We start from the raw sequence: 16,725 nt of genomic DNA, 5'->3' as shown, positions 1-16,725 counted from the left end.
CAACGTTTCAAGCCCTATATTAGACTTTTAGTCATGTCTAAGTAGCATTACAAATACACACGACTAGATTATGAGTTGTGTGTTAGGGTAAAAAAGCAGCGTTTTAAGAGGTCCTAACGCTGCTTTTTTATGCCCGCTGCTATTACGAGTCTTGAAGGTTTAGGGTGACCGCACACTTCTTTGGCCTTACCGCAAAACGACTTACGTAAACTTCGCAAAGTCTTTTTTCTATAGGACTTCCATAGCGCCGGTATTACAAGTCTTGAGTTCCAATATTTTTATTAGAGGTTACATAAAAAGCAACGTTTCGTGGTGAACCCACTTAATCATGCTGTTTGTATCACATTGTTTCAAACAATTTATATCTTTCTTTGGCGCCAAAGAAAGATATAAATTGTTTGAAACAATGTGATACAAACAGCATGATTAAGTGGGTTCACCACGAAACGTTGCTTTTTATGTAACCTCTAATAAAAATATTGGAACTCAAGATATAGGTGCTGGTGTTACTACGAATGCATTATCACAGAGGCGATTGCAGCTACCTCCCACACCGTGCACCACCTTTACACTAAGTGCTGTATTCATCTACCATTGCAAGTTGTACCTTGGGCTGCAAGATTACGTGCACACAGTGTATACAATAAGAAGAATGGATAAAGAGGTGACTAACAGGACTGATGGCAATAAAATGTTTGCATATAGTGAACTTGAAGCTGCCCGCATCACAAGTCTAACTAGAGGCTCACGAGAATTCCTGAGAACCACAGAATCCGCCACTACAGCAAAGGACTATGAACAACTAAAAGTCAAACTGATGCGTTGGGACCTGCATGCAATAACACTCGCAGAATACTACCGAGTGAAAAGAATCCCAAGAGGCCTAAGGATGAGTACAATACCCACTCTCCTTAGGGACAATGTGGACTACTGTGACAAATTCGAATCCATTATCAATAAATGCTCCTATGACTTGATGGTCTGTACGGTAGAAGCACTACTACAGGAGATCGAAAAACAAACTGAGACAGCTAATAGACAGCGCACAGAATTACATACAACGCTTACCACAGAGGAGCTGAAGAAATTGGAGGACAAGATTGAAGAAAAAATCACAGCTGAGAAAACGATCATCCAGGAAACTAAGCGAGTCAAGTTTCTACGTGATGAAGAAGATTACCGCACAGGACGAGTGTATAGATGGCGTTGTGGTAACCATGGTTACCAATCGGTCCGCAGATACAACAACACGAAAAGATCCAATAGAAACAGAAACCGGCACCCACGTGATACAAACATCACTACCGGAACCGGAACCGACACGTCATCAGACGACGCCACACAGTCCCCTTTGGGAAACTCCAGCAGCAGCGGAGAGAGCGATTCCGCCGGGGAGGCCGCAAACACAGGAGCCAGAGGAGGCAAGAAAATGAAGAATGTGAGAGGCCAAGGGGAACAGCGCAAATCACAACGGAAGCCGCAGCCGAAGAAGTGATCCAAGAACAAGACACAGTGGTAAATATTTCCAAGCATACGTTTACCACTAATGAATTGAATGTCTTGAACAAAGGACTGTCTTTTTGCCCTTACCAGGACTTAAATTTTTTCGAATTAACTAAAGACTTGCATAAATTTTACAGAAATGTAAAGCTAAAAATTTGGTTTAATGAGATGCACGATATTTCCATTGACAACCGAAAAAAAGATAAAGAACACAACATGTTAAATTTGGATAATTTGGGGCTTAGAAAGAAGAGTCACTTTAACCCTAATTTAGCCAACCATAGCCTTAATACATTCACTAAACTGGTGGATTTAGAAATTGTATCACTCAAAAATAAAGTAAAAAAACAAAACAACGTAAAGTTCAAGCCTATCAATTTTTTTAAACAGGATCAGCAGGCATTAAAAAGTTTAAAGAGTGATAATAGTATTGTACTTAAGGGGGCCGATAAGGGAGGTGCCACAGTAGTGATGGATAAACATTATTATGTTAGTGAAATAAGAGACCAGCTCAGTGACACCTCCACTTATAGGAAAATATCTAGTAACCCCCTTGGAGCAATACAAAAAGAAATCAACCATATTGTGAAATGGGCAGAAAATCAGTTAATAATTGATAAGAAATTGGCAGATTATTTGCAGGTAGAGGACCCAAAAATACCTATTTTCTATACGGTCCCCAAAATCCATAAAGACCCCACTAGACCACCAGGCAGGCCTATTGTGTCATGTGTAGGTTCGGTATATACCAATATAGCAATGTACCTAGATAAACTGCTACAACCAGAAGTGGTAAAAATGGCCAGTTATCTGAAAGACACAGGTCATTTTTTGGATAAAATAAAATCTTTAGAATTGCAGTCTGATAGATATATACTTTACACAATGGATGTTAAGAGTTTATATACCTCTATAAGTCATGAAACAGGTATTGCAATTATAAGAAAAGTGCTGATGGTCAGTGGAGGCTATTCACAAATACAATGTTGTTTTTTGGAAAATTTACTGCGACTGGTACTATACTGGAATTTCTTTCTTTTCCAGGATGACTGGTACATACAGATAAGGGGTACAGCCATGGGCTCAAATGTTGCCCCATCATACGCCAACCTCTATATGAATGAGTTTGAAGAGCGCCAAGTTTATGAAAATCATCTATTTAGACAGTATGGCACAGTATGGTGGCGCTATATAGATGATGTGTTTGGCGTGTGGTGGGGCAGCATTGGAGAACTAGAAGAATTCACAAGAGAACTTAATACTATGGTAAGGGGCTTACAATTTACCTTGACATATAGTGAAGAGAGTATAACATTTCTTGACACTAAGATTACTAAAGGACATAACAGACTGGATATAGATATCTTTACAAAAGAGACCGATAGGAACACCTTATTGGAATATAACAGCTTCCACCCAAAAGGCCTTATCAATTCATTACCCAAGAGTCAATTATTAAGGGTACAGAGAATAGTAAGTACACCAGAAGTGAAGGATAGAAGGCTGTTGGAAATGTCAAAAAAATTCAAACAGAGAGGATATCCTACACAATTATTGAGTGAAACAATTAAAGATATCACCACACCTAGGGCACCTAAAGAAAAAACTAAAGAACAAGATAGACTAGTATTTGTGTCTCAACATATCCCACACAGCCAAGCTGTAGCAAAAGCCATAAAAAAGCATTGGCATATTCTTAAGGATTGTAACCCTAGTATTGAACAGTTTAGGGATTATCCCTTAATGGCATATAGGAGGGTAAAGAATATCCGGGACCATCTTGTAAGAAGTGATGTGGGATCAGAGAGAAAAGATACACAAACATACATGCAAGCAAAAAGGAATGGCTGTTACCCCTGCCTAGGATGTGTTAGTTGTAATTCAGTTATAAAAGGTCCAAACTTCTATCATCCACATAATGGCAGACGTTACAACATCAGGGGATTTTACACTTGTGACACTAGTTACGTAGTCTATCTCATAAAATGCCCATGTTCTATGTATTACTTAGGAGAGACCACACAGAAAGTAAAGGATAGATTGAGTCAGCATAGGTCAAACATAAGGAAAAAGAATTTGGAGGCCCCCCTTTCCAAACACTTTTTGGAAAAAGGACATAGTGTAAGCCAGCTACGCTGGCAGATCATACAACATATCCCTGTTCAGCGCAATGGGACTAATAGAGAAAAAATCCTCCAACAACAAGAGATGAGATGGATATATCAATTGGATACTCTTATTCCCAGGGGGTTGAACAGGGATTTTGATCTGAATTGTTTCTCTTAAAGAAATTCCCTTAAACCATGAAATTATAACTTTAACATTATTACCATTCAAATTATAACCATTCAAATTATAACTATATGCAGAATTAAAATTCACTATATGATAAGAGTTCGCTAAATGAAAAGATTTCTTGGTATAGAAATTTTCTTTATATGATAAGTCAAAAACAACAAAGATACTTTACCTATGTGTTTACATTATTTGAAATTATATTACAACAAGATATTAAAATTGAAAAATCAATATAAGTATGTTAAATATTTGTAATAATATAAGTATGCACAGTAATGTTAAAGTACTTGTACGTTTATAATTGCCATATATAATCTGTTTAGTCATATACATTTGTTTTTAACATTTTTGTATACACATTACTATTGGTAACCACTAGGGGGTGTAAAACTGCCAAAATTGAAGCCAGTAGGCGCCAAAGAAAGATATAAATTGTTTGAAACAATGTGATACAAACAGCATGATTAAGTGGGTTCACCACGAAACGTTGCTTTTTATGTAACCTCTAATAAAAATATTGGAACTCAAGATATAGGTGCTGGTGTTACTACGAATGCATTATCACAGAGGCGATTGCAGCTACCTCCCACACCGTGCACCACCTTTACACTAAGTGCTGTATTCATCTACCATTGCAAGGTATTACAAGTCTGTCCTGGGAGGCCAAAAAGTGAGCGGTACACCCTACCCTGTCAAGAGTCCTAACGCATTTAAAAGTCAGTAGTTATGAGTTTTATGGTTCAACGCCGTAGCATAAAACTCATAACTAAAGTGCTAAAAAGTACACTAACACCCATAAACTACCTATTAACCCCTAAACCGAGGCCCTCTTGCATCGCAAATACTAAAATAAACATTTTAACCCCTAATCTGTCGCTCCGGACACCACCGCCACCTACATTATATTTATTAACCCCTAATCTGCTGCCCCAATGTCACCGCCACCTACCTACACTTATTAACCCCTAATCTGCTGCCCCCAACGTCACCGCCACTATAATTAACATATTTACCCAGAAACCGCCGCACTCCCGTCTCGCAAACATTAGTTAAATATTATTAACCCCTAATCTGCCTGCCCTAACATCGCTGCCACCTACCTACATTTATTAACCCCTAATCTGCCGCCCCCAACGTCGCCTCCACTATATTAAAGTTATTAACCCCTAAACCTAAGTCTAACCCTAAACCTACCACCCACTAATTTAAATATAATTTAAATAAATCTAAATAAATATTCCTATCATTAACTAAATAATTCCTATTTAAAACTAAATACTTACCTATAAAATAAACCCAAAGCTAGCTACAATATAACTAATAGTTACATTGTATCTAGCTTAGGGTTTATTTTTATTTTACAGGCAAGTTTGTATTTATTTTAACTAGGTAGAATAGTTATTAAATAGTTATTAACTATTTAATAACTACCTAGCTAAAATAAAGACAATTTTACCTGTAAAATAAAACCTAACCTAAATTACACTAACACCTAACACTACACTATAATTAAATAAATTAACTAAATTAAATACAATTACCTAAATTAAATTAAATTAAATTAGCTAAAGTACAAAAAACCCCCACTAAATTACAGAAAATAATAAACAAATTACAGAAATTTTAACTAATTTCACCTAATCTAATAGCCCTATTAAAATAAAAAAAGCTCCCCCCAAAATAAAAAAACCCTAGCCTAAACTAAATTACCAATAGCCCTTAAAAGGTCTTTTGCGGGGCATTGCCCCAAAGTAATCAGCTCTTTTACCTGTAAAAAAAAATACAAACAACCCCCCAACAGTAAAACCCACCACCCACACAACCAACCCCCCAAATAAAATACTAGCTAAAAAACCTAAGCTCCCCATTGCCCTAAAAAGGGCATTTGGATGGGCATTGCCCTTAAAAGGGCAGTTAGCTCTTTTGCAAGCCCAAACCCCTAATCTAAAAAATAAACCCACCCAATACACCCTTAAAAAAACCTAACACTAACCCCCTGAAGATCGACTTACTGGGAGACGTCTTCATCCAAGCCGGGCGAAGTGGTCCTCCAGACAGGCAGAAGTTTTCATCCAGACGGCATCTTCTATCTTCATCCATCCGGCGCGGAGCGGCTCCATCTTCAAGACATCCGACGTGGAGCATCCTCTTCTTCCGACGACTAAAACAGAAGGAAGGTACCTTTAAGTGATGTCATCCAATATGGCGTCCCTTAGATTCCGATTGGCTGATAGAAATCAGCCAATCGGAATTAAGGTAGAAAAAAATCCCATTGGCTGATGCAATCAGCCAATAGGATTGAAGTTCAATCCTATTGGCTGATCCTATCAGCCAATAGGATTGAGCTCGCATTCTATTGGCTGATTGGAACAGCCAATAGAATGCAAGCTCAATCCTATTGGCTGATAGGATCAGCCAATAGGATTGGACTTCAATCCTATTGGCTGATTGCATCAGCCAATAGGATTTTTTCTACATTAATTCCGATTGGCTGATAGAATTCTATCAGCCAATCAGAATCTAAGGGACGCCATCTTGGATGACGTCACTTAAAGGTACCTTCATTCTGTTTTAGTCGTCGGAAGAAGAGCATGCTCCGCGGATGAAGACTTCTGCCCGTCTGGAGGACCACTTCTGCCCGGCTTGGATGAAGACTTCTGCCCTTCTGGAGGACCACTTTGCCCAGCTTGGATGAAGACATCTCCCGGTAAGTCAATCTTCAGGGAGTTAGTGTTAGGTTTTTTTAAGGGTGTATTGGGTGGGTTTATTTTTTAGATTAGGGGTTTGCGTTTGCAATAGAGCTAACTGCCCTTTTAAGGGCAATGCCCATCCAAATGCCCTTTTTAGGGCAATGGGCAGCATAGTTTTTTTTTAGCTAGTATTTTATTTGGGGGATTGGTTGTGTGGGTGGTGGGTTTTACTGTTGGGGGGTTGTTTGTATTTTGTTCTACAGGTAAAAGAGCTGATTTAGGTTTAAGGGTTAATAACTTTAATATAGTGGCGGCGACGTTGGGGGCGGCAGATTAGGGGTTAATAAATGTAGGTAGGTGGCGGCGATGTTAGGGCCTGCAGATTAGGGGTTAATAATATTTAACTAATGTTTGCTAGGCGGGAGTGCGGCGGTTTAGGGGTTAATATGTTTATTATAGTGGCAGCGATGTTGGGGGCGGCAGATTAGGGGTTAATAAGTGTAGTTAGGTGGCGACGACATTGGGGACGGCAGATTAGGGGTTAATAAATATAATGTAGGTGTCGGCGATGTTGGGGGCAGCAGATTAGGGGTTCATAAGTATAATGTAGGTGACGGTGGTGTCCGGAGCGGCAGATTAGGGGTTAATAATTATAATTTAGGTGTTGGCGATGTCGGGGGCGGCAGATTAGGGGTTAATAAGTATAAGATTAGGGGTGTTTAGACTCAGGGTTCATGTTAGGGTGTTAGGTTTAAAATAAACAATTTTACTTCCCCCTAGGAATCAATGGGGCTGCGTTAAGGAGTTTTACGCTGCTTTTTGGCAGGTGTTAGACTTTTTTTCAGCCGGCTCTCCCCGTTAAATTCCTATGGGGAAATTGTGCACGAGCACGTTACACCAGCTCACCGCTGACTTAAGCAGCGCTGGTATTGGAGTGCAGTAATGAGCAAAATTTTGCTCAACGCTCACTTCTAGTCTTTTAACATAGAGGATCCTATGGAGAGTTGAGGAGACAGTCAGAAATTAATCAAACCATTGCAAAATATTTGCATACAAAATAAATGTTTTAAAATAATTTAAAATGTTCATTATGTTAGTAAATTGTGCATTATTTTGCATTCCAGAGACATCCCCTTAAAAGCATCTTGACTGCTTTTTGTATCTTATCTCCTGCCAACTAAGGACAACTAAATGTACTCCTGCACTGAAAAAACAATAACAATAAGAGGGTCAGGGCTCTGAATTCCATGGAGTGCACTCCCGCTTTTCTAAGAAGTCTTGTTAGTCTTGTTAGCACTGCAAAGTCCCTTAAAGAATTTCAGGAAGGCACATTTTAGCTTGAGAGGTGTTCTATTATGTGAAGAGCATTGGAATTTGAAGTATTCTTAACACACCTTAGATTTAGCACAGTTGATCTAGCGCAATGTCAGATTAGCACGCAAGCAATAACCAATAATTGTTTTTGCAGCACACTCCATAGAAGTCTATGCGGAAAAGTTAGCGCTGTTGCAATATCCAAAGTCCCAAAGTTAGCGCACCTGAGTCTTTCACTCATTGCTAACTTTTTACTTTCAATTCGTAATATGTGCACAAATCTGGCCGCAATTTTTTTTTACTTTGAGCACAGTAAACGTGCAAGTAAAAAAAATATTCTGCGCCACTTGTAATATGGCCCATAATGTTTTTATTTAAACAAATTAAGAAGATTCCTCTCAATGCTACCAACCTTTTGATTATTGGGCCCATGAGTAGGTCCACTATTGCTGTCTCAGTCATTATAAGCTTATTTAAATGCTATCAATAGAGACAGCACCCATCCACCTGGGGCACAGATTCATCAGGGACTGCCAATACAAAATTTCCACATGCTTATTTGTCTGTGAAAATCACTGTGCTTTTGTCTGTTGACATTTTAAATTTATTTATACACTCAGAGTATAATAATTTTTGGGTTTTGGAGGACATTTCCCATGTTTCAATATGACAATATAATATTTATGAGATGTAACATCTAATTTTAGTCACTAGACTTTGCTTTTCACAAGAAGCATTGCCTGATGTGAATGATGCCTCGCACAAAAGAGCTCTCAGAAGACCTACGATTAAGAATTGTTGACTTGCATAAAGCTGGAAAGGGTTATAAAAGTATCTCCAAAAGCCTTGCTGTTCATCAGTCCACGGTAAGACAAATTGTCTATAAATGGAGAAAGTTCAGCACTGATGCTACTCTCCCTAGAAGTGGCCGTCCTGTAAAGATGACTGCAAGAGCACAGCACAGACTGCTCAATGAGGTGAAGAAGAATCCTAGAGTGTCAGCTAAGTGACAAAAGTCACTGGCAAATGCTAACATCCCTGTTAGTGAATCTACAATACGTAAAACACTAAACAAGAATGGATTTCATGGGAGGATACCACAGAGGAAGCCACTGCTGTCCAAACAAAAACATTGCTGCACGTTTACAGTTTGCACAAGAGCACTTGGATGTTCCACAGCAGTACTGGCAAAATATTCTGTGGACAGATGAAAGCAAAGTTGAGTTGTTTGGAAGAAACACACAACACTATGTGTGGCGTAAAAGAGGCACAGCACACCAACATCAAAACCTCATCCCAACTGTGAAGTATGGTGGTGGGGGCATCATGGTTTGGGGCTACTTTGCTTCGTCAGGGCCTGGACGGATTGCTATCATCGAAGGAAAAATGAATTCCCAAGTTTATCAAGACACTTTGCAGGAGAACTTAAGGCCATCTGTCTACCAGCTGAAGCTCAACATAAGATGGGTGTTGCAACAGGACAATGACCCAAAGCATAGAAGTAAATCAACAACAGAATGGCTTAAACAGAAGAAAATACGCCTTCTGAAGTGGCCCAGTCAGAGTCCTGACCTCAACCCGATTGAGATGCTGTGGCATGTCCTCAAGAAAGCGATTCACACCAGACATCCCAAGAATATTGCTGAACTGAAACAGTTCTGTAAAGAGGAATGGTCAAGAATTACTCCTGACCGTTCTGCACGTCTGATCTGCAACTACAGGAAACGTTTGGTTGAAGTTATTGCTGCCAAAGGAGGTTCAACCAGTTATTAAATCCAAGGGTTCACATACTTTTTCCACCTGCACTGTGAATGTTTACATGGTGTGTTCAATAAAAACATGGCAACATTTAATTCTTTGTGTGTTATTAGTTTAAGCAGACTGTGATTGTCTATTTTTGCGATGATGATCAGATCACATTTTATGACCAATTTGTGCAGAAATCCATATCATTCCAAAGGGTTCACATACATTTTCTTGCAACTGTATATATATATATATATATATATATATATATATATATATATATATATATATATATATATATATATATATATATATATATAAAATGTTGTCATAAGTGTGAGTTAAATACAGAAATATGTGTATGTGATAAAAAAAATTAAATCAATATCTACCTGGTTTTTTGACCCAAATAAAATGCAGTCGGATTTCCTTCCAACCTTCAGCCATGTCTCTGCTGAAATGAGGGAGAAACCTTCCTGAAAGAAACCAGGCGTTCATTATATCAGTCAAAGTAGGATTCAATAATTATAATACCATGCAGTGTAAAGATAAAACTGAAAAACAAATGCTATATATTATTATAATCAAAGGGGTGCAGCATATACCATGATGACTATATTGTGAATTACTAAGAAAATATACTATTTATATATATATGTGTGTGTGTGAATTTAAATTCAAAGGGCAGTTATAGTTATAAAGAGCAAAGTGCAAAAATAGTTATAAAGAAACAACACAATTCAGATGAGTACTTCATTCAAGCTCTCTAAAAGAAACAAACGGGGAACCACATGTTCCCACTGTCATTGCACGATACATTTTTTCAGCGGTGTGAAAACCTTTACTTTACTCAATAGATGGTCACCACAATGGTAAAAAATAGCAAGTCCTTGGAGTTGCTCAGAAAACTCACAACCAGTCCAATGATATTTTTCCACAGAAGAAAGCAAGACATTCCCACTGTTGCTCATTGGGGACAGATTACAAGTGGAGTGCTATTTAATGCTCTCGCTCGAGTGTTAACTGCGCTAGAAGTAAGCTTTTTGCTTCTATGGGGGAATATGTGAGCACTATATTCAAAGTTCTGATTTCTTCGCTCGTCTGGTTACCGTGAGAGCGAAAACCGTTTACTTTCAACTTGTAATATGAGCGCAATCCGACAAACGCAAAAATCTTCTAGCACAATTAAATCTGGCCCAAATTCTTTTCTTTTTCGGAATAATGATGGTCCGTACATTCCTCCATAGCATATAGGATATATTTCCCGCCACTAGGAGGAGATCAAGAAGCCATAACAGAGCATAAAATCCTTCCTACCTCCCATCTCTCTCTTTAACGTATAGCCAAGCAGAGAATAGGAAACATAGGTAGGAAAAACAAAGCATGGTCTGTAGGGGTGTCATTAGAACTGTAGCCCTAAAATTGAAACGGTTGGGGCCTGTGGACCATCATCATTCCGAAAGAAAATAATTTATCAGGTAAGCATAAATTTTGTTTTCTTTTGTAAAATCATGATGGTCCACAGTCTTCTTTCCATAACATGTGGGATTAATACCAAAGCAGATGGTCTATGTTACGGAAGGGGTGGGACAATTTTTTCTTGATTTCCTATTTACCCAACACTGCAGCCTGAAGGACTTTCCTGCCAAAAGCTGCTTGCGAAGAAGTAAAAACATCAAAGCAATAACATTTGGAAAAAGTATGCTGTGAAGACATATTGTAGCATTGCAAATCTGTTCCAAAGATGCATCATTTTTAAAAGCCTACAAAGTTATAACTGCTCTTGTAGAATGAGCTGTGATACACTTAGGTATAAATCCACGGATTTTCTAAAACGTATCTTTATTTCTTCATGATTAAAACAATGTATCCACCCCAGTGAAACATAGGCAGTGAAACTGCCTTACGCGTTTCGGCATGATCCTTAATCATAGACCTTAGTGCAGCTGTGTAACCTTACACCTTTTAAAATCATTACAACAGTTCCTATTGGTTAAAACAAAAATGTCACTGTTATTTCCACTCTTGGAAGCGTTACTCTATATCTACTATAATAGCAGTTTCATCAATTATTTACAAACATATCTCTCAATTTTAAATTTGGACTGTACACATTATTTAACTCGATGAGCCTCTATGCATAGAGTAACCATATTAGATATACATAATTTACTTTGTAAAAAATTATACATTATGTCATACATATTCTGATAATCAGAGGCTTCAATTTGTACTTCAGTTTCCTTCATTTAACACATGTATAGTTATATCCTTATATTTATCTTATTGTGATATATTTCAAACATGGACAACTTTCTTAGTACTTCTTTAAATATTATTCATATTGTACATATTTCTCAGTTGTTTAATTATTTTTAATAATTATGTCCATACCTGAATTATATTATTATTATTAGTATTCTTTATTTATAAAACGCCAAAAGATTCTGCAGCGCTGTCCATGGGTACAAAGATATAAGTACAACGGTGAGACAATATAATATAAGACAACATTTTACAGACAAATACAGGGAGAATTAAGGGGCCTATTCCCGTGGGAATTTACAATCTAGATGGGTAGGAGGATGGGAAACAGTAGGTGGGGACTGCAAAGGTGAGAAAGTTAGTGAGGAGTTAGATTAGGGCAACTGTTAGTTAAGTAAAATTAATTTGTTAGTGAGTTAGGTGATAAGCTTCCCTGAACAAAAAGGTCCTTTAAGGAGCGTTTAAAATAGGACAGGTTAAGGGAAATTCTGACAGCTCAAGGAAGTGCATTCCAGAGTGTTGGTGCTGCACAAGAGAAGTCCTGTAGTCTAGCATGGGAGGAGGTGATGGTAGAGGAGGAAAGGAGCAGCTCATTATTGGATCTTAGGGGGCGGGCAGGAGTATATTTGTTGATGAGGGAGGACAGGTAGGGTGGTGCAGCTTTGGTGAGGGCTTTATAGGTCAGGGTGAGAATTTTTAATTTAATTCTGCTGTGAATGGGGAGCCAGTGAAGGGACTCACAGAGAGGTGCAGCAGATACAGAGCGTTGGGAGAGGTGGATTAGCCTGGCAGAAGCATTTATGATGGATTGAAGGGGGAGAGGTGGGGGAAAGGGAGGCCAGTTAGTAGGTTATTAAAGTAGTCAAGTCGGGAAATTACCAGGGAGTGGATTAGCTGTTTAGTAGTTTCAGTGCTCAGAAACGGACGAATTTTGGAGATATTGCGTAGGTGGTTGCGGCAGGATGAAGAGAGCAATTGGATGTGGGGAATGAAGGACAGATTTGAGTCAAGTGGGACTCCAAGGCAGCAGACTTGGGGTGATGGGGATATAGTGGTGCCGCCAACAGTGATAGAAAAATAAGAAACTGGAGTAGAATTAGAGGGGGGGGATTAGAAGTAGTTCAGTCTTGGACATGTTTATTTTTAGTTGGTGAGAGGCCATCCAGGAGGAAATGCCAGATTAGCAGTCGCTGATGTGAGAATTGACCGAAGGAGAGAGTGCAGGGGTGGATAGGTAGATCTGGGTATCATCAGCATAGAGGTGATAGTTAAAGCCATAGCTGTTTATACGTTTACTCAGTAAAGAAGGGTAAATAGAAAAAAGTAGAGGACTCAGAACAGAGCCTTGAGGTACTCCAACAGAAAGATGAGAGGAGGAATCACCAACAAAAGAGACAGAGAAGGATCTGTTCAGAGAGATAAGAGTGAATCCAGGACAGGGCAGTGTCACAGAGCCCAAGAGAGCTGAGAGTCTGTAGGAGGAGGGAATGGTTAACACTGTCAAAGGCAGCAGAGAGGTCAAGTAAGATGAGTATAGAGTAGTGGCCGTTATTTTTGGCAGATAGGAGATTGTTGGTAACCTTAGTTAGGCCAGTCTCAGTTGAGTGTTGGGGACGGAAGCCAGATTGCAGGGGGTTAAGCAATGAGTTGGAAGACCGGAAGTGAGTTAGGCGATCAAAAACGAGATTTTCAAGGACTTTTAAAGTTAATGGACACAGTGATATGGGGCAGTAGTTTTCAGAAGAGTTAGGTTCAAGGGAGGGTTTTTTGAGGATGGGGTGACCTTTGCATGTTTGAAGGAAAATGGGAATGAACCGGTAGAAAGGGATACGTTGAGCTGGAGTAAGGGTGGAAGACAGAGAAGGTATTAGATGTGAAGGAATAGGGCAAGTGGGCAGGTAGTGAGGTTAGAGGAAGACAATAAGGAACCCACTTCACTTTCAGTGGTTGGGGGGAGGGTGCAGAGAGTGGCGGAGGGGGTGACTGGGGGTGAAGTTGGGAGATTGCAGTCTTGTGTCGGTTTGGATGGTAAGTGTTTTATTGAAAAAGTAGTCAGCCAGGTCTTGAGCACTAAAAGGGGGTGGTGCAGGTGTGTAGAGGAGAGAGTTGACAATGGAGAAGAGTCATGTAGGGTTTGAGGAGTGAGTAAATATAAGAGAAGAGAAGTAGGATTGCTTAGCTAAGTAAAAGACATAGGTGTAAGAATAAAGAATGAATTTAAAGTGGATGAAATTAGGTTCAGAGCGGGATTTCCTCCAGGCACGTTTAGCGGCGTGGGAGTATTTCTGCAGGTGACGTGTTTGCTGAGAGTGCCAGGGCTGGAGCTGACAACGTGGAGCTTTGCGTATTTGGGGAGGAGCAAGAGTGTCAAGTTCAGAGGAGAGAGAATTGTTATAGTGGGATGTAGCAAGGTCGGGCAGGATATTGTGGAAGTGTGGGTGTGAGGGAGGTGTTTTTGAATAAGGTTGGAAAGCTAGAGAGGATCCATAGTGTTCAGATTTCTACAGGGACAGGGGTGAGGGGGAGAAGTCAGTTTAACCTGTATATTAAGATTAAAGGTGAGTAGATGGTGGTCTGAGATGGGAAATGGGTGACAGGTGAAATCAGAGATACAGCAGAGAGAGGAGAATACCAGATCAATAGAGTGTCCATCGCAGTGAATAGGGAATAGGGTGGATTGTGAGAGGCTGAAGGAGTTAATGAGTGAGAGAAGTTTAGAGGTAGAAGGGGCATATGGGTTATCAATTCGGGATGTTGAAGTCCCCCAGAATTAGAGTAGGTGTATTTGTAAAAAGAAAGTGAGGAAGCCAGGCAGCAAACTTGTCAATAAATAGGGATTTTGGGTCCATAGGGGCGATAGATAACTGCCACTCTGAGAGCAAGGGGGGAGAACAGGCGAATGCAGTGGACTTCAAAGGAAGAAAAGGAGATAGATGGAAATGGAGATAGGTACTGATAGGAGCAGGAGGGGGAAAGAAAGATCCCAACACCGCCACCATGTATTTCACCTGGCCTAGTTGTGTGGCTAACGTTTAGACCACCGTGCGTGAGAGCAGCAATGGAAGCAGTGTCAGAAGAAGATAGCCAGGTTTCAGTAATTGCTAAAAGGTTGAAAGTATTGGAAACAAACAGGTTGTAAACAGTTGTAAGTTTGTTACAGACCGAGTGTGCGTTACAGAGAGCACAGGAAAAGAGAGGGGATAAGCGCTGTGGGTTAATGGTGATGAGATTGTTAGTCTTGCGTTAGTTTTTGCAGTGGGAGATTGAGCAAGGGATTTGTGTTTTCAACTTGTGAATCCAGTATTCTTCTTATTCACATAATGTTGGAAATGTATTTCCTCTTCTAGGAGGACTTTTGATTTGCTCTATTGCTGACCATGAAAAAGAATCTGTATTCTGATTATGTATATTGATGTATTAGGTGGTGACTTTCCCACCACAAAGCAAGCCTTGTGATTATCCAGTTTGAGGTAAGAGGCCCACGCTACCTTAGTAGCATTCTGCCCTTTATGAGTTCTGGAGTAGTGAACAACCAAACTAGAAGATTGTCTGAATTCTTTAGTAGCTTGAAGATAGAACTTCAAACTCCTGTTTGCATCAAGATTATGTAATAGCCACTCCTTAATGCTAGCAGGATCTGTACACAATGAAAGAACAATTTCCTGATTGATGTTTACTGCCGAAACAATCTTAGGAAGAAAATCTTATTTAGTAAGAAGTACAGCCTTATCCTGAATAATTAAAAACAGAGAATCACAGGATAAGGTTGATTTTCCGGAAACTCTACTAGCTGAGGAGCTTGCGAATAGGAAAAGTACTTTCCAAGATAAAAGTTTTATATCAACGGAATGCATTGGTTAAAAAGGAGGACCTTGTAATACCGAAGGCACTAGATTCAAATTCCAGGATGGAGAAATAGGTCTCACAACTGGCCTAGTTCTAACCAATTAAAAATAGAGGATTACGGGAATAGATCTTGGAAAGGTAGGTGACCAGAACCCCACCCTGTTAATTCCCTGATGCCACAAGCCTGAGTGTGTGCAAAAGGACAGTGCTTATGCCGGTAATTGGTTAATAACTAAGAGAGACAGGAAAGAGGCATAAGGGAGCACACTTATAAAATAATTAGAGGGGCTATATGTACTATCAAAGTCTAATGTGTTTTATAAAAATGAGAAGGGGGTAAGTCATTAAAACATAACTTTTGATAATAGTACAAAAAAATACTAGACATCATAAAAGCATTAAAAAACACAAAATCACGCTATTCCCACAATACAGAGTCAAAATTTCAAATTAATAAACAATCCAGGGAGTAATGCTTGACATGCACTATCTATAGAAGAAGCGAGATCAGCACAAACTATGTGATTATCCCCATTACATGGTGTACAGTGAATAAAAAGTTCCCTTACTCATATTGGAAGTGCCCAAATGGGCATAACTATTCTTTCACCGTACAACCATGCCATTATTTAAAAAAGACAATGGAGCATCAATTGCAGATGCAATTAAAAGAATGTACTGAGTAGCACTCAACAGCACAAAATCAAGTAAATACTAAATGTACCATAGGTAGAGAGGCCCTAAGAATAGGGGTAGGATAAAACTTAACATTTATTAATAATATTAAAAGGGGGAAAAATACAAATAAAATTACAAGCAGTGTAATAGTAACTGAATGGGAACCTGAGATAGAATTTCTCTCAGGGGCCTAGGTTTATATATAGTCAGAAAAACCTCAGTGTATTCTCCAAGGAATGTTACATAAATCAATAGGAGGCAAAATAAACCTTATATCAAATTCTGGTCAATATCAGACCTATATCACATTCATAGATATATTAGCCTCTATTGATACTATGTTCAGGAATTCAATAGTATCAGTGGTGGTAAAAAGCCACAATAT

General features: G+C 39.1%; 1 protein-coding gene across 1 annotated transcript in view; it reads right to left on the bottom strand.

The window, feature by feature from the left end:
- REC114 (REC114 meiotic recombination protein) overlaps positions 1–16,725 on the bottom strand; it is a 384,911-nt gene that overhangs the window by 263,894 nt on the left and 104,292 nt on the right. Inside the window, exon 3 of the mRNA XM_053719304.1 lies at positions 9,944–10,027. Coding sequence (XP_053575279.1) covers positions 9,944–10,027 — 84 coding nt within the window. The remainder of the gene's footprint in view (positions 1–9,943; positions 10,028–16,725) is intronic.

This window comes from Bombina bombina, chromosome 6 (assembly GCF_027579735.1).
Source record: "Bombina bombina isolate aBomBom1 chromosome 6, aBomBom1.pri, whole genome shotgun sequence".
NCBI classification, from domain to species: Eukaryota; Metazoa; Chordata; class Amphibia; order Anura; family Bombinatoridae; genus Bombina; species Bombina bombina.
This window is presented reverse-complemented; position numbering and strand designations above follow the sequence as displayed.